We start from the raw sequence: 27,543 nt of genomic DNA, 5'->3' as shown, positions 1-27,543 counted from the left end.
TGGTGGTGAGGGTTAACGTAGTTAAGTGTTGCAGTAAGAATGTACAATAAAGTAGTGTGGTAAGGTTGCACTGTTTTGTAGAAATATCAGATCAGCCTGAGAGACTGACCATGTTGTACACGATGTAGCCAATGGTCTGGCAAAGCGATTTTGTTATTCTCATTGGAAGTTACGGGGAAATAAGACTCTTGCTGTTTTTAATTGAAAATGTACAGCTGTGGAGGGGGCAGTGCACAGGGGCTGTGTGGGTGTTTGAGTGAAAAAGACAGGAAAACCAAACAGGTTTATATATGAAACAGCAGCCTGTGTAGTGATGGGGTTTTACAATACAGTGTTTCAGTGGCAAGAGTGAAGGAGGGGGATGCTCACATATGGAGGTGTCCACCTGCTCCACCACACTCTGCAGGGCGCTCTCCTCCTCCTCCGTCCGGCTTCTCTTCCCCACGTTCCTCAGCAGCAGGGGGTAGCGGGTCAGACGTTGCAACGGCGCCACTAACAGGTCACGCAACTGCAGCCTCCGACACTCCTGGTTCCTCTCACACCACTAGGAAGGAAGGGGAGAGAGAGAGAGAGATATCATCTTTAACAACATCCTCAGCTCTGGCATCTTCCCCAAAATTTGGAACCAAGGACGAATCACCCCAATCCACAAAAGTAGAGACAAATTTGACCCCAATAACTACCGGGAGATATGAGTCAACAGCAACCTTGGGAAAATCTTCTGCATCATCATCATTAACAGCAGACTTGTATATTTCCTCAGTGAAAACAATGCACTGAGCAAATGTAAAATTTTATTTTTACCAAATTACCGTATGACAGACCCCCCCAAAAAAGCGTGACTCAATTTGGCATGAGGGCCTGCTAAACAAATTGATGGAAAGTGGTGTTGTGGGGAAAATATACGACATTATAAAATCAAGTGTGCAGTTTAAATTGGCAAAACACATTGCTTTCCACAGGGCAAGGGGGTGAGACAGGGATGCAGCTTAAGCCCCACAATCTTCAACATATATCAACAAATTGGCGAGGGCACTAGAACAGTCTGCAGCACCCGGCCGCCTCACCCTACTAGAACCTGAAGCCAAATGTCTACCATTTTCTGATGATCTGGTGCTTCTGTCCCCAACCACGGAGGGCCTACAACAGCACCTAGATCTTCTGCACAGATTCTGTCAGACTTGGGCCCTGACAGTAAATCTCAGTAAGACAAAAATAATGGTGTTCCAAAAAAGGTCCAGTTTCCAGGACCACAAATACAAATTCCATCTAGACACCATCGCACTAGAGCACACAAAAAAACTATACATACCTCGGCCTAAACATCAGCGCCACAGGTAACTACCACAAAGCTGTGAACGATCTGAGAGACAATGCAAAGGGCTTCTATGCAATCAAAAATGTGATGTGCCAATTAGGATCTGGCAAAAAGTACTTGAATCAGTTATGGAACCCATTGCCCTTTATGGTTGTGAGCTCTGGAGTCCGCTCACCAACCAATAATTCACAAAATAGGACAAACACCAAATTGAGAGACTGCATACAGAATTCAGCAAAAATATATTTTGTGTACAATGTAAAACACCAAATAATGCATGCAGAGCAGAATTAGGCTGATACCCGTTAATTATCCAAATCCAGAAGAGAGTCATTAAATTCTACAACCACCTAAAAGGATGTGATTCCCAAACCTTACATTGACTATGTACAGACTCAGTGAGCATAGCCTTGCTATTGACAAAGGCCACCGAAGGCAGACCTGGCTCTCAAGAGAAGACAGGCTATGTCCACACTGCCCACAAAATGTGGAAACTGAGCTGCACTTCCTAACCTCCTAACAAATGTATGGCCTAGAGACACATATTTCACTCAGATTACACAGATCCACCAAAAAAAAAAATCTAATTGATAAACTCCCAGATCTATTGGGTGAAATACCACAGTGTGCAATCACAGCAGCAAGATGTGTGTCCTGTGGCCACAAGGTCAACCAGTGTAGAACAAACACCATTGTAAATACAACCAATATTTATGTTTATTAATTTTCCCTTTTGTCATTACAACACTGTATATAGACAACATTTTACAGTTTGGAACCTTTGTGAGTAAGGTTTACTGTTAATTTTTTATTGTTTATTTCACTTTTGTTTATTATCTATTTCACTTGCTTTGGCAATGTAAACATGTTTCCCCATGCCAATAAAGCCCCTTAAAAAAGAAAAAAGAGAAAGCACGGTGGAGAAGAGAGAGCATGGTGGAGAGGGAGCATGGTGGAGAGAGAGAGGGGAGAGGAGAGAGGCGTAGGGGGAGAGGAGAGGCATAGGGGGAGAGAGGAGAGGGAGCATGGTGGAGAGAGAGAGGAGAGAGGCGTAGGGGGAGAGAGAGAGGAGAGAGGCATAGGGGGAGAGAGAGAGGAGGGAGCATAGGGGGAGAGAGAGAGGAGAGAGGCATAGGGGGAGAGAGAGAGGAGAGAGGCGTAGGGGGAGAGAGGAGAGAGGGAGCATGGTGGAGAGAGAGAGAGAGAGAGGCGTAGGGGGAGAGAGGAGAGAGAGGCATAGGGGGAGAGAGAGAGGAGAGAGGCATAGGGGGAGAGAGGAGAGAGAGCATGGTGGAGAGAGAGGAGAGAGAGCATGGTGGAGAGAGAGGAGAGGGAGCATGGTGGAGAGGAGGAGAGGAGCATGGTGGAGGGGAGCATGGTGGAGAGAGAGGCGTAGGGGGGAGAGAGAGAGAGGCGTAGGGGGAGAGAGGAGAGAGGCGTAGGGGGAGAGAGGAGAGAGGAGGGGGAGAGAGGAGAGGGGGGGAGGAGAGGAGGGGAGCATGGTGGAGAGAGGCGTAGGGGGAGAGAGGAGGAGGCGTAGGGGGAGAGAGGAGAGGGAGCATGGTGGAGAGAGGCATAGGGGAGAGAGAGGAGAGCGGCGTAGGGGGAGAGGGAGAAGGAGCATGGTGGAGAGAGGAGAGAGGCGTAGGGAGAGGAGGAGAGGGAGCATGGTGGGAGAGGCGTAGGGGGAGAGAGAGGAGAGAGGCGTAGGGGGAGAGAGGAGAGGGAGCATGGTGGGAGAGAGGCGTAGGGGGAGAGAGAGGAGAGAGGCGTAGGGGGAGAGAGGAGAGGGGAGCATGGTGGAGAGAGGCGTAGGGGGAGAGAGAGAGGAGAGAGGCATAGGGGGAGAGGAGAGGGAGCATGGTGGGAGAGAGGCGTAGGGGGAGAGAGAGAGGAGAGAGGCGTAGGGGGAGAGAGGAGGGAGCATGGTGGGAGAGAGGCGTAGGGAGAGAGAGAGGCGTAGGGGGAGAGAGGAGAGAGGCATAGGGGGAGAGAGGAGAGGGAGCATGGTGGAGAGAGGCGTAGGGGGAGAGAGAGAGGAGAGAGGCGTAGGGGGAGAGAGAGCATGGTGGGAGAGAGAGAGGGGAGGGGAGAGGGAGCATGGTGGGAGAGAGAGACGGGAGAGAGAGAGGGAGAGAGAGCGAGAAAGAGAAAAAAAGAGAAGAGAGAGAAAGAGTAGGGGGAGAGAAAGAGAGGGAGCAAGAGAGGGGAGAGCGTAGGGGGAGAGAAAGAGAGTTAAAGCCAAATTAAGTACTATAAGTAGGTTGATAAGTAAGTGTGTGACAAAATCAGATTGAGAGAGAAAGCGATTGTGTAAGAGCGTGGGACAAAATAGGAGAGAAGAGAAGAGACAGGTCAGGAAGTAAAAGGTGAAAGAGAGCAAGTATTAGGGAGAACTGAGGGACGGGGTAGGAGTGAAAGTGAAGTTGTGAGAAAGACAAATTATCTCAGCTGAGAGCAAAAAAACAGCAGGCTTGCAAAAGAGTCTCAATCGTCACATTCCAATTGTCAGCAAGCCCCAGTGACTCGTTGTTCGTTCACACTTGACCCAGTTCTATCCTACCTTACTGCATAATTGTGTGTGGTTGTTAGGGACAGGGAACTTCGCAACCTTGCCCCAACCAACCCTGATTTATAGTTCCAAATAAGCAGCGCTTGGCGGCTGCGGCCTGCAGTGTACCTTCACGTAGGAGCCAAAGTCCTCTCTGTGCTTCAGGCTGTCCAGATAAAAGAGTGCAGTTGAATAGTTGAGGCAGTACTTCTGCAGACAGTGGCATATGCTCTCCTGGATCGCCTGCCAACAGATAGATATATGTAAATGGTTAGCTAAGCAGTAAGCGCATAGAGAAACAGAAAGATCCCATTAAAAAGTTTATTTGCTGTGTACACAGATTTGCCGGCGTTATACCACAGTGGTTTCCATCTTTTTGGTGACTGTATCCCCAACTGAATTCTGCTCTGCCATGAGTACCCCTGAAGTACCCCCTCGTGTGCATTTTACCAGTAGACATATGGTCTCATGAGTACCCGCTATGGACCGGCCAAGTATGTCGCTCTGGATAAGAGCGTCTGCTAAATGACTCAAACGTCAAAAATGTACCCCTAGTTGGTAACCACTATTACAGCAGGTGCAGCGAAATGCTTATGTTACGAGCTCAAACAGTGCAGTAGAATGTCTAATACAACACAAATAATGCAACAATTCCCATCAAGAAATAACAATCCAAAGCAGATCTATATTAGAGTGAGCATGTGTGGGACTCCAGAATAGAAAGAAGTGGCGTGTAGAGACAGTATACACATTATAAATACAAATAATAAATATGACTAATTATACAGACACTAATGATTTTATATGTGTTCTCTGGTTTATAATGGAGTGTTTCATGTTTAATTAGTTGTATGTACAGGATACACATGGTATACACCGTCCAATGAAATGCTTACTTGCAAGATTCCTTATCGACAACAAAACACAAAATAATAAAAGATAAGAATATAAAGTAAATGGTCCAGTAGAACAGAATATTCTGTGTGTGCGTGTAAACACGTGTGTGTGTGCTTGTGCATTCAAGTGTTTTTGAACGTGTGTGTGTGTGTGTGTGTGTGTGTGTGTGTGTGTGTATCCATACCTTGTGGAGGAGCTCCAGCAGGGTGGGCCCGGCCCCTGCTACCGGGATCTCCCAGGACTCCTTGATGACATGCAGCAGGCTGGTGAGGAAGCCAAAGCTCACCTGGGGAACAACACATCACATTACAGAGTCCAAAAGAAAATGTAATATCATAGATAGACAAAGTCTACATGAAGATGTCATGCCACAGACTATTCGTATAATGGAGATAATTCCATCCTACAATGTCTTGTAATTGTACTGCAGGTGACTATCTTGTTGAAAAAAATAAGATGACGTCGATGAAGATTTGACGTCGTGATGGGGAATATTTAGTGACTTAACTTTGGAATTTCATTTTGATATGTGGATAGCATGTGGTAAACCATCTCCCATCCAAGGCCCAGTCCCAAAACAAAGTGCATTCGCCTTCGCCCCCTTCACTGCCATGGTCAGTCATCCATCTGGGACGTGGGTAGCTAGTTTACCATGCGTATCCCGTACATACGGCTAATAAAGAAATATGAAACTTCAAGTCCTACTTTACTCACAGTAGTGTCTACCTCACTGCCTCAAGACAGCACGCCATGGCCCTATCATCCTACCATTCTGCATGGAAGACAGCACCCACACAGGATCAGTACCAATCGGATCTGGGTGGTGTTGGAGTGGGACTAGTGTGTTACCATAACGACTCAGTCTCACAAGACACCTAATAGAATGCTATACTATCATAGTGCACAATAATAGAGACGAAAAATTAAATGAACATGCCAAACACATTTTCCAAGCTTGGGATAATAAAGATCTTCTAATCTAATCGACGGGGCTAGCACAATTATTATATAACTGATGGTTATGGATGAAGACAGTCATGAGAATAAAATAACACATTCAGAAAAAGCAGTCAAAAAATAAATCATAAGACAAGGTTTTGAAGTGTCTGTCCTATATCTAGGAGATATAAGAAAGAGCAGGAAAACACATACACGCATATAAACTCATAAAAAAAAAGGAAAAGTCCCCTTTTCAGGACCCGGTCTTTCAAAGAATTCATAAAAATCCCAACAACTTCACAGATCTTCGTTGTAAACGGTTTAAACAGTTTCCCATGCTTGTTCAATGAACCATAAACAATTAATGAACATGCACCTGTGGAACGGTCGTTAAGACACTAACAGCTTACAGACGGTAGGCAATTATGGTCACAGTTATGAAAACTTAGGACACTAAAGAGGCCTTTCTACAGACTGAAAAACACCAGAAGAATGATGCCCAAGGTCCCTGCTCATCTGCGTGAACGTGCCTTAGGCATGCTGCAAGGAGGCAGGAGGACTGCAGATGTGGCCAGGGAAATAAATTGCAATGTCCTGTACTGTGAGATGCCTAAGACAGCGCTACAAGGAGACAGGACGGACAGCTGTTCGTCCTCGCAGTGGCAGATCACGTGTAACAACACCTGCACAGGATCTGTACATCCGAACATCACACCTGCGAGACAGGTACAGGATGGTAACAACAACTGCCCGAGTAACACCAGGAACGCACAATCCCTCCATCAGTGCTCAGACTGTCCGCAATAGGCTGAGAGAGGCTGGACTGAGGGTTTGTAGGCTTGTTGTAAGGCAGGTCCTCACCAGACATTACCGGCAACAACATAGCCTACGGGCACAAACCCACCGTCGCAGGACGAGACAGGAATGGCAAAAAGTGCTCTTCACTGACAAGTTGCGGTTTTGTCTCTGGTCGGATTCGTGTTTATCATCGAAGGAATGAGTGGAGCACCAAGGCCTGTACTCTGGAGCAGGATCGATTTGGAAGTGGAGGGTCCGTCATGGTCTGGGGCTGTGTGTCACAGCATCATTGGACTGAGCTTGTTGTCATTGCAGGCAATCTCAACGCTGTGTGTTACAGGGAAGAAATTCTCCTACCTCATGTGGTACCCTTCTTGCAGTATCATCCTGACAATGCCACCAGCCATACTGCTCGTTCTGTGCGTGATTTCCTGCAAGACAGGAATGTCAGTGTTCTGTCACAGCCTGTGAAGAGCCCGGATCTCAATCCCATTGATCACGTCTGGGACTTGTTGGATCGGAGGGTGAGGGCTGGGGCCATTCCCCCCCAGAAATGTTTGGGAACTTGCAGGTGCCTTGGTGGAAGAGTGGGGTAACATCTCATAGCAAGAACTAGCAAATCTGGTGCAGTCCATGAGGAGATGTACCACAGTACTTAATGCAGCAGGTGGCCACACCAGATACTGACTGCTACTTTTGATTTTGACCCCCCCCTTGTTCAGGGACACATTACTCAATTTCTGTTGGTCACGTCTGTGGAATTTGTTCAGTTTGTGTCTCAGTTGTTGAATCTTGTTATTTTCATACAAATATTTACACCTGTTTAGTTTGCTGAAAATAAACACATTAAACAGTGATAGGACATTTATTTTTTTGCTGAGTTTATGCATATATGCACGTATACACATACATACAGTTGAAGTCTGAAGTTTGCAAACAATTAGTATTTGGTAGCATTGCCTTTAAATTATTTAACTTGGGTCAAATATTTTGGGTAGCCTTCCACAAGCTTCTCACAATAAGATGGGTGAATTTTGGCCCATTCCTCCTGACAGAACTGATGTAACTGAGTCAGGTTTGTAGGCCTCGTTGCTCGCACATGATTTTTCACTTCTGCCCACATATATTCTATAGGATTGAGGTCAGGGCTTTGTGATGGCCACTCCAATACCTTGACTTTGTTGTCCTTAAGCCATTTTGCCACAGCTTCGGAAGTATGCTTGGGGTCATTGTCCATTTGGAAGACCCATTTGCGACCAAGCTTTAACTTCCTGACTGATGTCTTGAGATGTTGCTTCTATATATCCACATAACGTCCTTCCTCATGATGCCATCTATTTTGTGATGTCCCCCTATTCCCTCCTGCAGCAAAGCACCCCCACAACATGATGCTGCCAGCCCCGTGCTTCACGGTTGGGATGGTTTTCTTCGGCTTGCAAGCCTCCCCCTTTTTCCTCCAAACATAACGATGGTCATTTTGGCCAAACGGTTCTATTTTTGTTTCATCAGAGCAGAGGAAATTTCTCCAAAAAGTACGATCTTTGTCCGCATGTGCAGTCGCAAACCGTAGTCTGGCTTTGTTATGGCAGTTTTAGAGCAGTGGCTTCTTCCTTGCTGAGCGGCCTTTCAGGTTATGTCGATATAGGACTCGTTTCACTGTGGATATACATAATTTTGTACCTGTTTCTTCCAGCATCCTCACAAGGTCCTTTGTTGTTATTCTGGGATTGATTTGCACTTTTCACACCAAAGTACGTTCAATGCTCCCAAGGATGATCCAGACATGGAGGTCTAACTGTATACATCCATAAGAGGTCGACCGATTAAATCGGCAAGTCTTCATAAGTATCGGTAAATCGGCATTTTTGGACGCAGATTATGGCCGATTACATTGCACTGCACGAGGAGACTGCGTGGCAGGCTGACCACCTGTTACGAGAGTACAGCAAGGAGCCAAGGTAAGTTGCTAGCTCGCATTAAATGCATCTTATAAATAACAATCAATCTTAACATAATCACTAGTTAACAACACATGGTTGATAATATTACTAGGTTAACTAGCTTGTCCTGCATTGCAAATAAATTAACAGGCATCGCATTAATTATCATCATAAAGTCTACTTCCCAAACGGGTAATGATTTAACAAGCGCATTTGCGAAAAAAGCACAATCGTTGCACCAATGTACCTAACCATAAACATCAATGCCTTTCTTAAAATCAATACACATGTACATTTTTTAAACCTGCATATTTAGTTAAAATAAATTCATGTTAGCAGGCAATATTAACTATGGATATTGTGTCACTTCTCTTGCGTTTTGTGCAAGCAGAGTCAGGGAATATGCAGCAGTTTTTACACAGTGTTTAGACCATTTCTTCCTAACAAAGAACGTAATTAATTTGCCAGAATTTTACTAAATGATGACTTAACATAGGTTGTGCAATGTAACAGCAACATTTAGACTTATGGATGCTACCCGTTCGATAAAATACGGAACGGTTCTGTATTTCACTGAAAGAATAAAAGTTTGGTTTTCTAAATGATAGTTTCCGGATTTGACCATATTAATGACCTAAGGCATGTATTTCTGTGTGTTTATTATATTATAATTAAGTCTATGATTTGATATAGCGCAAGGGGGGCAAAACGGGGACCACCATCATGAAAGTCTCCTCTTGACATAGTGGTCATATAGTAGTTTGCAGGTCAAATCATTCGGATGCTACAGATGTTTTTGTGAGAACACCGATTTTCGGGATGTCTTATGGTCTGACAAACACTGCTCTAGCTCTGCCACCTTTCACCGCAGATGTGGAAGTGCAACATCAGCGGATGCTATGGATTGAGACGCATCCAAAGCAAAAAAAAACACATTCCAAACTGATGGATTTTGATGAGGATATTTGTATTTTACTTAGATTGATGCACTGTTGGCATCAATTGACTCTAGGGGGTAAAAAATATATATATACTTTAGGAACAAACAGATTACTGAAGATGGAACAGTTTCTGCGATAATGGACTCAACAACATGATAAAAGTTTGTTGCTCCATACTGAAACAAGCAAGGTACTGTAGCAAATGAGTCTTTGGTTGCCTATGCAATGCCCCCCCACAATGCAGCAGCAGCACACATAGGAACATAAACTGGGAATTTGATTGGTCAACTCATTACATGGGTACACTCAATGGCTGCCTGGCACTGTGATGCAAAAATGTCCATGGTAATGTAAAATGTTAATTAAAAAATGATGTTAGCTGATGTGGCTCATGCAATGGAATGCATTTATTTTTATCAACAAACCATTGCACATATTGATGGTTACACTTCCTGCTTTGCGCCAATGGGTACACTTGCAATGGCTGCCAGTCCCATTATGCCATCATTGACTTCTATATCAGCACATGCAGTCAGGAGAGAAAAAGAGTAAGTATTTTAACGGTTATTAAGGAGACGCGGCCATTTGGCTGGCCAGTTAGCATCATCCAAAATTCCATGACATTCACAGCCCTACTAATCCAATCTAATGTAATATACAGTATGTATCTCTGCAGTCTCACCAGACACAGCTCGTTGAGGTTGGCAAACAGCCTCCAAGTGTCCACGTCAGAGAGGTAGTCCCTCATCTGCAGGTTGGTCAGTGTGGCCAGAAACACCTGAAGGACACAATATTTATTTATATTTTTTATTAAACACAAAAACATTAAATATATTACACAATGGAACACAAACAAGAGGGAGGGGTTGGATCTGTTTTTGCTGTTTTCAATTTCATCACAAAGCTGAAGAAAGAGTTCCCCCAACAAAGTATATTTTAGAAAGGGACAGTGTCAATTCAAAGGAAAAGCCTGTTCGAACCATCACAACATGACATTTGTGTTCAAAAAGCCACACAAAGCACAAGGTGTTTGGTTGCAAATGGTGAGCTGCCATTCCTGGGCGTATATCTAGTAAGTCACCTCTTTGAGCACCATGAGCTGATCCAGGAAGTAAACACACTCGCTGGTGAAGAGTTCCCAGATAGCTTCCTGTCTCTTGTAGTCTTGAGGGTCACAGTCAGACATCAGCTGAGACGAATCGCAGTCCCTCAGGAACTCCTCTAGAGAACAGTCCTGGGGATGGAGGGAATGATAAGACAGATGGATGGTTGGATAGATGTTATTTGAATAATACTAAAACCATAATGCACCGGGGGGACTGATTCGTTGTGGTTTTAATACGGCTATGCCAGTGCAGTCATAAGTACAAGGCGACAGCATTCTGTAGCCTGTCTTGTTACTATCCTCAATGCTGCTATCGTCTGCTGTCTAGCTACAGTTTAAAAATGTATGCCATGTGCGTAGGCCAACAAAAGTCGTATTCCCGTTCAATGTGTCATTTATATGTTTCAGGGGCTTCCCTGTTCCTGTAGTAATTCCTAGGAGCACTGACTCAATGATGACTGGCTCCCAAGTTACAAACGCAGACACGTAACAATTAAATATTACACAGCTAGGAGGAAAAAAGGCTTCTTCAGCTCTGGTGTTCATATGGCTTTCCTCACCTTGTACTTCTGGAAGTCTGTGTCCCTCCAGTCTTGAATCTGTTCCTTCAATAGATATTTCTCAATATCAGATGCAGTGCGTGTAGTCGTCCCTTTAGTCTGAGAGGAACAAATACAGGTTAAATGTTAAACATTACTTGGACAATCAATTCATTCTTTACTATAGGTATGAGTGTCTGTCTAAGAGGGAAAGTGTGTGTGTATATAGTAAGAGTGAATGTGTGTGTGTACGAGTGTGTCTGTACACAAAAGCATGTGTGAGTGTTCGCGTGTGAGCATGGTGGAACAGTGAATGACAGTACACACCAATAGTGTTTTGTTTGTATATTTTCCCATCTATCTATCAGTCTGATCAAACACCTTCAATATGAATTGATTTGGATTGAATTGGTTTGGCTCAGTGTTGTTGACACATGATGAAATCTCAGAAGGCCATGAGAACAAAGGGGAAGAAAGTGTATTCATTAATATGCTTTGATTAAAAGTGGGTCAGAGAACAATATCCTAAATTTCATTGCAGCTTCCTGAGCACACTGACAGCTTCAAAGCAATAGCAACCAAAACCACAAACAACTAGGCTGACTGGTGGCAGGTCACGCTAGCTCGGGCGAGTAGCAGGGGGAGAACAAGCAGGCAGCACACATACCGTGCCACGTCTGGAGAAAGGCCACTTGGGTTTCTTGGTGTCTGTGGAAATGGAGAACATGGTTTTGTCATTATCTACAAAGACCTGGCTTCATAGTTCTTCTGTTGCGAAAATGTGATGAAGAAAAAAAAGTGATCCACAGGATGTAGATAGGATTTGACAGGAAATCAAGTGTAAACAGCCTTATCATTTTGCCTGAATGTGGCAATAATCTGAAAATAGTTAAGGAATGTTACTTATATATTTGGGTAAGTGAACTTCTGATGCAGTTACTAAAGTTATAGCTAGGTAAACATAGGAATTAGTATTCTAAACCCTAATTCCTAATATTAAATAGTAATTTAATAGGATCTCCTTGTAGGTAACTAAAATAATATAACAAATAACACTGATCACTGTTGGCCTACAACCTGGGCTTATAAGGAATCAAAAACAAGCTGTTGACAAACATCTTGCAAAAAAGTGCAGAAACGGAACTTTGGCGTTAACCTGAGAAGTTCAGTATGTCCGCCACCCCATTGGACACAAACAGGTCCCCCGGCGAAACGTCCAATCCGGGTAGACTGACCACCACAGAACTCCGCCTCCTCTCCTGCAGTCTGGTGGAAACAGGAAGAGATCAGGTTATCAGAGTGAGTGAGGTGTAATACATGAGGAATAGAGTAGGTCAGTGAGGTACAGCATAATACATTATGTTGATAAATGTACCTCATTTATTACACCATTACTCAGTCATTATTATAACTGTATTATGCTGTACCTCACTGGTATACTCTTATTACACCATTACTCACTGTTATACAATGATATACCTCATTTTGACATACTATATGCCTCCGGATCTGGCAATACCGTTATATAGTTTTGCTTGCTGTGTTTTATATTCTGGCTTGTTATTATTATTTTTGCACCTTCGGGTAACAAAAGTGCTTTACTACCACTACACCCACTACCACCATCACTAAACCTACTATTCACTACCAATATCCACGACTACTACCACTACCACCACTATCCACTCATATTATGTAGGCAAATCATACCGCCGTTTCTAAACTCCTTATTCGCTTGCTTGTTCACATTGCAGTGAGTACACATGGTACTTCAACAATGTAGAAAAATGTAGAAATACCTAAAGGTATTCAGTTATTTCTGGCTAAACGGTCTTCTTGGCAAATTCTCCAGTAATAATGACAATGAGTAATGGTGTAATAAATTAGGTATATTTATCAACATGGGGTCAACAGACAGATCCAATTCTCTGAGAATATTCAAACCACGAATCAAGCCAAATTAATGAATTAAAGACCGCCAATTAAAGCCCCAATGCAGTCTTTGTCATTTTAAATCATCGCTGTATGTCTAATAAATCATTGGGGTAATTTTCATTAAAAAAAAACACAAAATACAGGTTTTATAATATATTTCCCTGAGCCTCCTTGGGTCTGTTAAATGCTAAGTCTGATCATGTGGGCGTTAGGAAACAAATATTACTATATTGACATAGACAGGCGTGATTGGCAAATAGGATGGTCTAGAGCACACCCCCATACCTAGAAGAACAGTCATTGGTCATATTGTGACATCATGACATGGGTCAAAAGTTCCATCCCACCTGAACAGGCTGAAAATCCAGCCTTCATTTAAAAAATTATTATTATTATTATTTTTTTTACACAGCTCATACACAAGGGAATTATCATCATTTTCGCAATATCAGAGTGTTATTTAAACTTTTTTTTTTTTTGTGATGGAAATAGTATATCATTTTTTTACCTAAAAGATATACAACAAAAAAACTACTATTAATGGAAAATTAAACACTAATATATCTTGATTAGATAAGTATTCAACCCCATGAGACTCATTGTCACGCCCTGGTCAAAGTATTTTGTGTTTATCTTTATGTATTTGGTCAGGCCAGGGTGTGGCATGGGGTTTTTGTAATTGTGGTGTGTTTGTCTTGGGGTTTTGGTGGTGGTATTGGGATTGTAGCTTAGTGGGTTATCTAGCAAAGTCTATGGCTGTCTGGAATGGTTCTCAATCAGAGGCAGGTGCTTATCGTTGTCTCTGATTGGGAACCATATTTAGGCAGCCATATTCTTTGAGTTTGTCGTGGGTGATTGTCCTTAGTGTCCTATGTGTACTCTCGGTTAGTTTGCACTAGATAGGCTGTTTCGGTTTTGATTACGTTTATTGTTGTGTAGTGTTCGTGTTTCTTTATTTGAATAAACATGAATCTCAATCGACACGCTGCAGTTTGGTCCGACTCTCCTTCATCACCACTAGAAAACCGTAACACTCATATTTAGCAGGGATTACAGCTGTAAGTGTAAGATGGCGCTGGAGAAAAAGGCAGACGTTTTACGTGCCCCCAGCCGATTGTGCTTTTTTGTTTATTTGCAAAACATTTGTATTACTTATTTTGTACATAATGTTGCCGCTACCGTCTCTTATGACCGAAAATAACTTCTAGACATCAGGACTGCGATTACTCACCACGGACAAGCAGAATACTTTTTTCCTTTCACGAGTTTGACAAGCCTGACGCAAAGGATATACTGCTTCCTCGGGAACAGGCCCCGATCCCTGTGATCGGAGGCGGAGAAAGAGGGGCCGAAGGGCGGGCTGCCTTCTGAGAATTTGTAGGCGATCAAATAAAGCCCCACTTTCCTCCATTCTGCTAGCAAATGTGCAGTCCTTGGAGGATCATATCGACGAGTTACGCGGAAGATTGAACTACCAACGGGACATTAAAAACTGTAATATGTTATGCTTCAAGGAGTCGTGGCTGAACGACGACAATATCAACATACAGCTGGCTGGTTATACGCTGCACCGGCAGGATAGAACAGCGGCGTCTGGTAAGACAAGGGGCGGCGGACTATGTATTTTTGTAAATAAGACCTGGTGCACGATATCTAAGGAAGTCTCGAGCTATTGCTCGCCTGAGGTAGAGTATCACAAGATAAGCTGTAGACCACACTACTTACCGAGAGTTTTAATCTATATTTTTCGTAGCTGTTTACATACCACATGTCAGAGACTGGCACTAAGACAGCATTGAATGAGCTGTATTCCTCACCCAGAGGTGGCGTTCCTAGTAGCCGCGGACTTTAATGCAGGGAAACGTAAATCCGTTTTACCAAATTTCTATCAGTATGTTAAATGTACAACCAGGAGGAAAACTCTGGACCACCCATACTTTGAATACAAAGCTCTCCCTCGCACTACATTTGGCAATTCTATCCTCTTGATTCCTGCTTACAAGCTAAATTTAAGCAGGAAGCACCTGTGAATAAATCAATAAAAAAAGATGAAGCAGATGCTAAGCTACAGGATTGTTTTGCTAGCACAGAATGGAATGTTCTGGGATTCCACCGATGGCATTGAGGAGTACACCATATCAGTCATTGGCTTCATCAATAAGTGCATCGATGACGTCGTCCCCACAGTGACCATACATACATACCCCAACCAGAAGCCATGGATTATAGGTAGCATTCGCACTGAGCTAAAAGGGTAGAGCTGCCGCTTTCAAGGAGCGGGACTCTAACCCGGAAGCTTATAAGAAATCCTGCTATGCCCTCCGACAAACCATCAAACAGGCAAAGCGCCAATACAGGACTAAGATTGAATTGTACTACACCGACGAGAGTCAGAGCCGGATGTGGCAAGGCTTGCAAACCAATACAAACTACAACGGGAAGCACAGCCGAGAGCTGCCCAGTGACACGAGCCTACCAGACGAACTAAACTGCTTCGAGGCAAAAAAACACTGAAACATCAAATCAAAATCAAATCAAATTTTATTTGTCACATACACATAGTTAGCAGATGTTAATGCGAGTGTAGCGAAATGCTTGTGCTTCTAGTTCCGACAATGCAGTAATAACGAACAAGTAATCTAACTAACAATTCCAAAACTACTGTCTTATACACAGTGTAAGGGGATAAAGAATATGTACATAAGGATATATGAATGAGTGATGGTACAGAGCAGCATAGGCAAGATACAGTAGATGATATCGAGTACATACATATGAGATGAGTATGTAAACCAACTGGCATAGTTAAAGTGGCTAGTGATACATGTATTACATAAGGATGCAGTCGATGATATAGAGTACAGTATCAACGTATGCATATGAGATGAACAATGTAGGGTAAGTAACATTATATAAGGTAGCATTGTTTAAAGTGGCTAGTGATATATTTACATCATTTCCCATCAATTCCCATTATTAAAGTGGCTGGAGTAGAGTCAGTGTCATTGACAGTGTGTTGGCAGTAGCCACTCAATGTTAGTGGTGGCTGTTTAACAGTCTGATGGCCTTGAGATAGAAGCTGTTTTTCAGTCTCTCGGTCCCAGCTTTGATGCACCTGTACTGACCTCGCCTTCTGGATGACAGCGGGGTGAACAGGCAGTGGCTCGGGTGGTTGATGTCCTTGATGATCTTTATGGCCTTCCTGTAGCATCGGGTGGTGTAGGTGTCCTGGAGGGCAGGTAGTTTGCCCCCGGTGTTGCGTTGTGCAGACCTCACTACCCTCTGGAGAGCCTTACGGTTGAGGGCGGTGCAGTTGCCATACCAGGCGGTGATACAGCCCGCCAGGATGCTCTCGATTGTGCATCTGTAGAAGTTTGTGAGTGCTTTTGGTGACAAGCCAAATTTCTTCAGCCTCCTGAGGTTGAAGAGGCGCTGCTGCGCCTTCCTCACGATGCTGTCTGTGTGAGTGGACCAATTCAGTTTGTCTGTGATGTGTATGCCGAGGAACTTAAAACTTGCTACCCTCTCCACTACTGTTCCATCGATGTGGATGGGGGGTGTTCCCTCTGCTGTTTCCTGAAGTCCACAATCATCTCCTTAGTTTTGTTGAGTTGAGTGTGAGGTTATTTTCCTGACACCACACTCTGAGGGCCCTCACCTCCTCCCTGTAGGCCGTCTCGTCGTTGTTGGTAATCAAGCCTACCACTGTTGTGTCGTCCGCAAACTTGATGATTGAGTTGGAGGCGTGCGTGGCCACGCAGTCGTGGGTGAACAGGGAGTACAGGAGAGGGCTCAGAACAAACCCTTGTGGGGCCCCAGTGTTGAGGATCAGCGGGGAGATGTTGCTGCCTACCCTCACCACCTGGGGGCGGCCCGTCAGGAAGTCCAGAACCCAGTTGCACAGGGCGGGGTCGAGACCCAGGGTCTCGAGCTTGATGACGAGCTTGGAGGGTACTATGGTGTTGAATGCCGAGCTGTAGTCGATGAACAGCATTCTCACATAGGTATTCCTCTTGTCCAGATGGGTTAGGGCAGTGTGCAGTGTGGTTGAGATTGCATCGTCTGTGGACCTATTTGGGCGGTAAGCAAATTGGAGTGGGTCAAGGGTGTCAGGTAGGGTGGAGGTGATATGGTCCTTGACTAGTCTCTCAAAGCACTTCATGATGACGGATGTGAGTGCTACGGGGCGGTAGTCGTTTAGCTCAGTTACCTTAGCTTTCTTGGGAACAGGAACAATGGTGGCCCTCTTGAAGCATGTGGGAACAGCAGACTGGTATAGGGATTGATTGAATATGTCCGTAAACACACCGGCCAGCTGGTCTGCGCATGCTCTGAGGGCGCGGCTGGGGATGCCGTCTGGGCCTGCAGCCTTGCGAGGGTTAACACGTTTAAATGTCTTACTCACTTCGGCTGCAGTGAAGGAGAGACCGCATGTTTTCGTTGCAGGCCGTGTCAGTGGCACTGTATTGTCCTCAAAGCGGGCAAAAAGTTATTTAGTCTGCCTGGGAGCAAGACATCCTGGTCCGTGACTGGGCTGGGTTTCTTCCTGTAGTCCGTGATTGACTGTAGACCCTGCCACATGCCTCTTGTGTCTGAGCCGTTGAATTGAGATTCTACTTTGTCTCTGTACTGGCGCTTAGCTTGTTTGATAGCCTTGCGGAGGGAATAGCTGCACTGTTTGTATTCAGTCATGTTACCAGACACCTTGCCCTGATTAAAAGCAGTGGTTCGTGCGGTCAGTTTCACACAAATGCTGCCATCAATCCAAGGTTTCTGGTTAGGGAATGTTTTAATCGTTGCTATGGGAACGACATCTTCAACGCACGTTCTAATGAACTCGCACACCGAATCAGCGTATTCGTCAATGTTGTCTGACGCAATACGAAACATCTCCCAGTCCACGTGATGGAAGCAGTCTTGGAGTGTGGAGTCAGCTTGGTCGGACCAGCGTTGGACAGACCTCAGCGTGGGAGCCTCTTGTTTTAGTTTCTGTCTGTAGGCAGGGATCAACAAAATGGAGTCGTGGTCAGCTTTTCCGAAAGGGGGGCGGGGCAGGGCCTTATATGCGTCGCGGAAGTTAGAGTAACAATGATCCAGGGTCTTTCCACCCCTGGTTGCGCAATCGATATGCTGATAAAATTTAGGGAGTCTTGTTTTCAGATTAGCCTTGTTAAAATCCCCAGCTACAATGAATGCAGCCTCCGGATAAATAGTTTCCAGTTTGCAGAGAGTTAAATAAAGTTCGTTCAGAGCCATCGATGTGTCTGCTTGGGGGGATATATACGGCTGTGATTATAATCGAAAAGAATTCTCTTGGTAGATAATGCGGTCTACATTTGATTGTGAGGAATTCTAAATCAGGTGAACAGAAGGATTTGAGTTCCTGTATGTTTCTGTCATCACACCATGTCACGTTAGTCATAAGGCATACGCCCCCGCCCCTCTTCTTACCAGAAAGATGTTAGTTTCTGTCGGCGCGATGCGTGGAGAAACCCGCTGGCTGCACCGCTTCGGATTGCGTCTCTCCAGTGAGCCATGTTTCCGTGAAGCAAAGAACGTTACAGTCTCTGATGTCCCTCTGGAATGCTACCCTTGCTCGGATTTCATCAACCTTGTTGTCAAGAGACTGGACATTGGCGAGAAGAATGCTAGGGAGTGGTGCACGGTGTGCCCGTCTCCGGAGTCTGACCAGAAGACCGCTTCGTTTCCCTCTTTTTCTGAGTCGTTTTTTAGGGTCGCTGCATGTAATCCACTCCGTTACACTGGTTGTAAGGCAGAACACAGGATCCGCATCGCGAAAAACATATTCTTGGTCGTACTGATGGTGAGTTGACGCTGATCTTATATTCAGTAGTTCTTCTCGGCTGTATGTAATGAAACCTAAGATGACCTGGGGTACTAGTGTAAGAAATAACACGTAAAAAAACTGCATAGTTTCCTAGGAACGCGAAGCGAGGCGGCCATCTCTGTCGGCGCCGGAAGGTTAAGAAACATGCAGGAGAGCATCAGCTGTTCCAGAAGACTGTTCGATCATGCTCTCCGCAGATCCACTCCAATTTGCATACCACCCCAACAGATGATGCTATCTCTATTGCACTCCACACTGCCCTTTCCCACCTGGACAAAAGGAACACCTACGTGAGAATGCTATTCATTGACTACAGCTCAGCGTTCAACACCATAGTGCCCTCAAAGCTCATCACTAAGCTAAGGACCCTGGGACTAAACAACTCCCTCTGCAACTGGATACTCGACTTCCTGACGGAGTCACCCCCAGGTGATAAGGGTAGATAACAAACACATCCACCATGCTGATCCTCAACACAGGGGCCCCTCAGGGGTGCGTGCTCAGTCCCCTCCTGTACTCAGTGTTTACTCATAACTGCACAGCCAGACATGACTCCAAAACCATCATTAGATTTGCAGATAACACAACAGTGGTAGGCCTGATTACCGACAATGACGAGAGCCTATAGGGAGGTCAGACACCTTGCATTGTGGTGCCAGGACAACAACCTCTCCCTCAACGTGATCAAGACAAAGGAGATGATTGTAGACTACATGAAAAAGAGGACCGAGCACGCCCCCATTCTCATTGACGGGCTGTAGTGGAGCAGGTTGAGAGCTTCAAGTTCCTTAGTGTCCACATCACGAACAAACGAACATGCTCCATGCACACCAAGACAGTTGTGAAGGGGGCACAACAAAACCTATTCCCCCTCAGGAGACTGAAAATATTTGGCATGGGCCCCCAGATCCTCAAAAGGTTCTACAGCTGCACCATCGAGAGCATCCTGCTACTCACTGTTGTTATCATCTATGCAAAGTCACTTTAATAACTCTACCTACATGTACATCCTATCTCAACTAACCGGTGCCCCCACACATTGACTCTGTACATATTGACTCTTTGGAAACTGCATTTTTGGTTAGTGGCTCGTAAGTAAGCATTTCACTATAAGGTCTACTACACCGGTTGTATTCGGCGTATGTGATTAATAAAATTTGATTTGAGTCTTTCTGGGTAAGTATCTAAGGGGGCAATTCAGACCAGTTATGCACAAGTAAATTGTACTTTTTTCCCTTTTGATGCACTTCTCTCTCTACATGTATTCTGACCATGAACTTAAGCAAGGGGAAATTGCCCGAGCAAGTAACACATTTGGGGTGGAGATCAAAGAAAGAGGTGTCTATGCAAGTTCCAAGTGGAAAAAGCATCTACTTAATTTTTTCTGATAGAAATAACAGTATTCTCAATGCACTGTAATTTAAAAATGTATATGATAAGTTATTTGGAACCAAACAGAAAATCATATCAACTTAACATGTTGCAGCCTTTTTTCCACAGTAAAGTAGGCTATAAATAGCTGTGCCGCTATTCAACATTTTAATTGTATGAACTCGTAATTTGCGGGGTTGAAATTTGGAGACCCAAGCTTTAGGCTTCTGTTCCGCCAAACCTACAGAGTTTATTCAAAATGTTTTAACTATATGCCCGGGCTTACCTCAGTGGCTCATATTTAACATCATACAAATTGTAAATAAGAACTATCGGGAGCCACAGTCAATAATACCCACATACAGTACCAGTCCAGAGTTTGGACACACCTACGCATTCAAGTTTTTTAAATTTTTTATTTAAACTATTTTCTACATTGTATAATAATAGTGAATACATAAAAACGATGAAATAACACATATTGAATCATGTAATAACCAAAAAAGTGTTAAACAAAAAATATATTTTATATTTGAGATTCTTCAAAATAGCCACCCTTTGTCTTGATGACAGCTTTGCACACTCTTGGCATTCTCTCAACCAGCTTCATGAGGTAGTCACCTGGAATGCATTTCAATTAACAGGTGTGCCTTGTTAAAAGTTCATTTGTGGAATTTCTTTCCTTCTTAATGCGTTTGAGCCAATCAGTTGTGTTGTGACTAGGTAGGGGTGTATACAGAAGATAGCCTTATTTGGTAAAAGACCAAGTCCATATTATGGCAAGAACAGCTTAAATAAGCTCACATTTGACATTATTTCCATCAGTTTACCTTTCTTTCATGTCTGTGTAGTTGTTCATAAGGGTGGCTAGCATTAGTGGATCATGTTAGGTTAACATTGTGCAATAACTTGGGACCTAGTGGAATTCAGACCACACGCAGCGGGTTAAACCTGGAGCACAGTTTACGATGACTGGACTGTTGTCATTACAGTTCCGTGATTAGTGAGGATTAGGGTAGATTTATTGGACTAGCCTATTGTTCAACCACTATTGTATACTTTTTTCACCTTCCAATATTTAATGGATTGAACTTGAATCAGGATGAATCAAACCACTGCATTTTTGTGCATAAAGGCTCTCCAAACCAGTTGTTACTCACCCTAAACTTTGTCTAAACAAACAAAAACAAAAAAATCTATCAGTTAGTGCTGAACCAGAAATATGTATTTATTTAGATGGCCTTTTTTGATCCCTAATATTCTGAACCTGTTATCTCAATGTATTCTAGGTGACCAAGTCTAGAAGCAACAGGATCCTAAAATGCTTCTACCCCCAAGCCATAAGACTGCTAAATAGTTACTTAAATAGTTAACCAATAGCTACCAGGACTATCTGGATTGACCCTTTATGCGCTAACTCTTCTGAGTCATCACCTACACTGCTGCTACAGCTTATTATCTATCCTATTGCCTAGTCACTTTATCCCCATGTACAGTATATGAACATATCTACCTCAATTACCTTGTACCCCTGCACATTGACTCGGTACCCTGTGTATATAGCAAAGCTAGCGTTGCTCATTGTGTATTTATTCCTTGTGTTAGTATGATTTATATTTTCTCTCTGCATTGTTGGCAAGGGCCTGTAAGTAAGGATTTCCCTGTTAGCCTACACCTGTTGTTTACAACGCATGTGACAAATACAATGGGTTTGCTTTGAGTCTGTTGACAAAATGCCAATTAAAGGTTCAAAGATAAATGTAGTGAAAACCCTATTGAAAGAAAACTCGACAAGAAAATCTGTTGGCCAGCAAATAGAAGGGTTTTCTGTGGTTGAATGCATTTCATGCTTGGTCATGTTCATTAGGGCACAACAAAGCAAAACAATCTGTTTTTTCCCCCTCAGTTTGGTGCTTAATGAATACGATCCCAGTTTCCTAACTGTATGACATAATTCAGAGCGAGTCGGTTATAGGCAAATTCCCTTCCTGCCATGAAATAATGTCCAGGCAGTGTGGTAACTGCAAGCCACAGTGCAGGTATTTTTGGGCTAAGCCAAGTGGGGACACATAACATTCAAATTATTCTGTGGAATAGCATGCAACACACCTACCTATTATGGCAAACCTTGTCCTGTAAAATAGAGACGAAAGAGCATTGGTTAGGATAATTATATGTTGAACATGGCTTGTTATACAGCAGATACTAATGTGAAAGAGTAAACAGACAGTGAACAGTACATCTATCTAAACATTAAGGATTGGTTTCTTGGACACAGATGAACCATAGTCTTGGATTAAGAACATTCAACAGAGAATCTCCATCGAACATGCTTTTTAGTCCAGGACTAAGATGAATCGGTGTCTGGGAAACCAGCCCTAGGAGCTCAATGATGATTAGAGCCTTGGGTGTGATATGAAAGGTGCAGTGTACATAACACAACTCAACATTACACAGGGCTCCTGGTCCTACATAACACAGCTATATCCCTCACAAACAAATTCAACATTTCAAATCAGTATTTCTTTCATGTGGTCGTTTGAATTAGAATAGCCCAAATAGCCCTCTAATATCTGTAGAGAATGTCGTGACTATTGAGAATGGCCCAGGCTGAATGCCGGGAGCCCAATGAATAGATCCCCCCCTTTTTTTTTCTATTGACCACTGACCCCCCTATTATTGGGTGACTGCTGACGGTGGTGAATAGGAGGCTTGTGGAGGAGCCTTACTGCCTTCCCATGGCCCCTTGGAGCTCTGTCTGAGTGAGTGAGTGAGTGAGTGAGTGAGTGAGTGAGTGAGTGAGTGAGTGAGTGAGTGAGTGAGTGAGTGAGTGAGTGAGTGAGTGAGTGAGTGAGTGAGTAAGATTGAGGCTTGCTGGGTGGTGGGGCTGCGCTGAGCTGTCAGTGCATGTAACTGCTGATTCATTTGCTGTCAAAAGCTGGCATTGTGAGCAGCCACCACAGGAGTCCAGGGAAAATGAGAGGGCTGCTACCCAGGAGGAATGTGGTGGAGGAGCTACTGGCCATCTGATTTACAAGGCTCGGATAAAAACTCAAAGCCAGTGTGGCATATGGGCGCAATTCGTGCTCAACTGAATCATTTGTGATTACAACATTAACTCACCTGATCATCAGGAAATTCAAAGTCTTTACTAAATCTTTGCACACCACGTGCGGACAGAGATTCTTGTCTCGTGCAAGTGATACCATTGTTAAAAGTCTTTGATCTATGCGATCTGCTTTTTCCCTGGCCTGCAGATGAATTGGGCTGATTATCATGGTGGTTTTCGCCATCGGGAGGGGGGCAGGCCGCTAACGGAGACTTGTGCCTGTGTACTGGCGAGAGGGGACTCAAAAGGAATGGTGTCTCTTCCGTACCCGACTCCTCTTGTGTGCTATCCATCCTCACCGGGTCCCGGAAGTCCACCTGCGGACGTCGCGTGCTCCTCATCCTCCTCAAGGTGGGGGACGTGGAAATGCGAGCCGGGGCCTGTCGGTCAAACTGGGTGAGCAAGCCGTCGGCCTCGACCAACGGCACGTGTTTTAGTTTGGAGTGCGTTCTGGACAAATCTATATGCATGATAAACGGGTTGCTGGTCTGCGTCTCCTTTTCGTCAGTGGGTTTCGAGACCGTTTGCGTCTCAACATTGGTCACCCCCGTCACAGCCTCATTCTCTAGCCACTCAATGTAACTCCAGTCCAAAATTCTCTCTGTGTCCTGGCCATTCTCATGCACTAGAACCTGTTTCAGAGTAGACATATTGAGCAAGACGGCATTATAGGCCTAATGTCAGAAAAAGGGTAGTCCGTTGGTGTTTTCCGTTGGTACTTGTCTTTAACCAGGTGTGTTGGGGTCAGATAATCCAGGTGCATTCCACTGGCAGTTTATCAGCAAGCAACTATGTTTCAGACACGTTTCTGGGAAATAAACAAAATATCTGTATTAGGTAGGTCTAATACAAGAGCCTACGAATTAAACAAAGCAGTCTGGGCGTGCAGTCAAGTCAATCTTTTTTTGTACAGAGTTCAGATCAAGTTGTGAAACATTGAAATTGTGGATTTGTGAGCTGCATACTTAGCACATGTTTTGTCAACAGAGGGTGGGGGAAGTTAGCTTACAGTTGGTGTTCATAAGGTACAGAAAGTAGGCCCTCTAACAAGCTCCAAGACTACTGTCGCCTTAGCTACAGATTGTACACCAGATAATGTGATACACGACATGGCCAAACATCTCAATCCAAAATCATGAGCATTAATATGGAGTTGGTCCCCTCTTTGGTTATAAGAGCCTCCACTCTTCTAGGATGTCTTTCCACTAGATGTTGGAACATCGCTGCGGGGACTTGCATCCATTCGTTCACAAAAGCATTAGTGAGGTTGGGCAATTAAGCCTGGCTAGCAATCGGTGTTACACCTTTGGGATGAAGTGTTCGATGGAATTGAGGTCGGGGCTCTGTGCAGGCCAGTACAAATTCTTCCACACTGATCTCGACAAACCCTTTCTGTATGGACCTCGCTTTGTGCATGGGGGTATTGTCATGCTGAAACAGGAAAGGACCTTCCCCAAACTGTTGCCACAAAGTTGTAAGCACAGAATCGTCTAGAATGTCATTGTATGCTGTAGCGTTAAGATTTCCCTTCAATGGAACTAAGGGGCCTAGCCCGAACCATGAAAAACAGCCCCAGGACATTATTACTCCTATGTGTTGGGGCAGGTAGCATTCTCCTGGCATCTGCCAAACCCAGATTTGTACGTCGGATTGCCAAATGTTGAAGCGTGATTCATCACTCCAGAGAACACGTTTCCAGATTAACAGTTATTGTGTTGACATTGCTTCCAGAGGCAGTTTGGAACTCCGTTGTGAGTGTTGCAACAGAGGGCAGATGATTTTTACACGCTCCAGCACCCGGCGGTCCCGTTCTGAGAAAGAGGATTAGCCGTTGTTGTAGACGTTTCCATTTCAAAATAACAGCACTCACAGCTGACCAGAGCAGCTCTAGCAGGGACTAACTTCCTTTTTGGAAAAGTAGCATCCTATGGTGGTGCCACGTTGAAAGTCACTGAGCTCATCAGTATGGGTCATTCAACTGCCAATGTTTGTTTATAGAGATTGCATGGCGGTGTGCTCGATTTTAAACACCTGTCAGCAAAGGTGTGGATGAAATAGCGGAATCCACTAATTTGAAGGTGTGTCCACATACTTTTGTATATATAGTGTTGATGTTTGGCCGAATTGAGAACATAGATACTATCGCGAAGTTATGGTTGCTCGAAAATGTACTGTGCTACGCCACACAGTACCTACCCTGTAATGCCCAGTAATGGATACCAAAAATCTTGGCGAACAATCTGTAGCTATCGTTGCCTGTAAAAAAAATAAAACTGTAGTCTTACCTTCGTCATTGTCGATAGTTATGGTGTTTAAAGCTCACTTAAAACAACCCAAATATTGTATTATTGAATACAGTGCAACAGTGGAGCTGCACTACACTGCAATACCGTATCAGTTCAGTGTAATGCAATGACAGTTTATCGCGTGGGAAACAAACAACAGCACAAGAGCCCCATGCACCTGATCCAACTTTCCAATACTCCAATTAGACGTTTTCATTGGGCCACTTCAACACATGTAAAGTGCTATTCAATCAAATCAGGTAGGATTGTTTCATAAACACATGAGAATTCCCAACAATAAAAAATAAGGACCTATGAACACTTTCGCGTTGTCGCAGTGTGCGGATTGCAATGGAGAAACCCCGCAAACCCACGAGGTAATTATAGTGAGAAAAACATTATCTAGGCTACATTTACCATCATCCAATGTTAGTCTAAATAACAACAAATTACTCACATGACAAAAGTGTAAAAGGTGTCGACTGAAGAAGAGCAAATCCAGCTGTGTTTACTCCCGGCAGTGTGTCGTGTCTCCTCTCTATTCCGCAATGTCTCATCCGTCGCGCTGCGCTCGGGGTTGTTCATGCCAATCAGACCGCCCTGTGAAACAAAAAAGTGTAGGCAACTCCTGGCACTAGTCTCCGCCACTGTTCCTTTTCACATGACAAAGCTCAGAGATTTGTGTAATGCCTCGGAAAGATATCGTGCGTGCGTGTCCAATTGTTTCCTACACGACATTTGAATGAGTGTTATGAGTCAACGAGAAAGTTTAGTTCAGACAGTGGATTTGTCCGCAGTGTTATTGTGATATGTACGGTGTAATCAGTGGGAGGAACTAAAGGACGGTTAATGTGTTTTACTACTAGTCTTTTTTATCCATCGTTGAGGTAAAGGTATGTGTGTGTGAACAAAGAGAGGATCCGCTACATCACGTGCGTGTAGGGCCGTGCACAGACCTTTGGGGGTTGCTTAAAAATGTTTTTTAATAAAGGGCTACCCCCCCCTAAAAAAAAAAATCGACTTTCATGATTCATAACATACCAACTGCCTCTGTAGCCAAAATGTCAACATATGCCTATTTTTATTTTCTACAACAAACACACTCACTTGTCATTCCCAATGTAAGCAGATGACACGGTAGTAACTAGTTACCACAGCCACAAAGTCGTACACCCGGCCTATTTCGACTATTTCTCTTTTAATACTGTGTTTTAAACCTAACCACACGACTAACCTTACGGCTAACCCTAAATTAAGACCAACAAGCGATTTTTTGATTTCATACATTTTTTTCGATTTACCCCATTTTTACTCTGTGGCTGTGGTAACTAGTGGAAACCGGTTGACACTGGAGTGAAAATGCATTCTTGTCCGCAACTTGTTTTGTCAATTTTTTCCCGTATTGTCCTCACCTGATCCCGCAACAGTTCGATAACCCCGGGACTTTCCTGTTCCGTACCCGATAAAAATCCCTCCCATCCCGTATAATTCTTTATGTGTAGAAATCAGAGAGCGTTTATCGCACACATCCCAGCTAGCACATAACGTTCTGAGAACCATATTTTTCTTAGAGTTTTCTGAGAGCATGTTTTTCCTATAGATAATTTGCATACAACATTTCGACAATTTTCTGGGAATGGTGCAGGATAGTTTATTGACTTTGTAACATTCTAATCCCCTTTAAGAAATTTGACCAAAAAACGTTATTTTCTTGATATTTCATTACTTTAACAGTGTTTCCTAAAAGTAACAATACGTGAAAGTACTACTTAAGTATTTTTTGGGGTATCTGTACTTTACTATTGATATTTTTGACAACTTTTACTCCATTAGATTGCTAAAGAAAATAATGTACTTTTTACTCCATACATTTCCCTGACACCTAAAAGTACTCGTTACATTTAGAATGCTCGAGCAGGATATACAGGGGTGTTGTGGAGCAGGTCGAGAGCTTCAAGTTCCTCAGT

At 43.9% G+C, this 27,543-nt stretch overlaps 1 protein-coding gene across 1 annotated transcript in view; it reads right to left on the bottom strand.

Annotated features, from left to right (window-relative positions):
* LOC112232085 (pleckstrin homology domain-containing family G member 7) overlaps nucleotides 1-26,522 on the bottom strand; it is a 36,647-nt gene extending 10,125 nt beyond the window's left edge. Inside the window, exons 1-11 of the mRNA XM_024398880.2 lie at nucleotides 26,034-26,522; nucleotides 23,306-24,099; nucleotides 22,296-22,315; nucleotides 12,185-12,294; nucleotides 11,696-11,736; nucleotides 11,050-11,148; nucleotides 10,466-10,618; nucleotides 10,067-10,162; nucleotides 4,951-5,052; nucleotides 3,999-4,112; nucleotides 370-544 (exon numbers count right to left, since the gene is read on the bottom strand). Of these exons, the coding sequence (XP_024254648.1) occupies nucleotides 370-544; nucleotides 3,999-4,112; nucleotides 4,951-5,052; nucleotides 10,067-10,162; nucleotides 10,466-10,618; nucleotides 11,050-11,148; nucleotides 11,696-11,736; nucleotides 12,185-12,294; nucleotides 22,296-22,315; nucleotides 23,306-23,941 (1,546 nt within the window). The 5' untranslated portion in view covers nucleotides 23,942-24,099; nucleotides 26,034-26,522. The remainder of the gene's footprint in view (nucleotides 1-369; nucleotides 545-3,998; nucleotides 4,113-4,950; nucleotides 5,053-10,066; nucleotides 10,163-10,465; nucleotides 10,619-11,049; nucleotides 11,149-11,695; nucleotides 11,737-12,184; nucleotides 12,295-22,295; nucleotides 22,316-23,305; nucleotides 24,100-26,033) is intronic.
* Between the last annotated feature and the right edge of the window lie 1,021 nt (nucleotides 26,523-27,543).

Source organism: Oncorhynchus tshawytscha, linkage group LG06 (assembly GCF_018296145.1).
Source record: "Oncorhynchus tshawytscha isolate Ot180627B linkage group LG06, Otsh_v2.0, whole genome shotgun sequence".
In the NCBI taxonomy this organism is placed as follows: Eukaryota; Metazoa; Chordata; class Actinopteri; order Salmoniformes; family Salmonidae; genus Oncorhynchus; species Oncorhynchus tshawytscha.
Note: the sequence above shows the minus strand (reverse complement) of the source record. Positions and strands in the feature narration are given on the sequence as shown.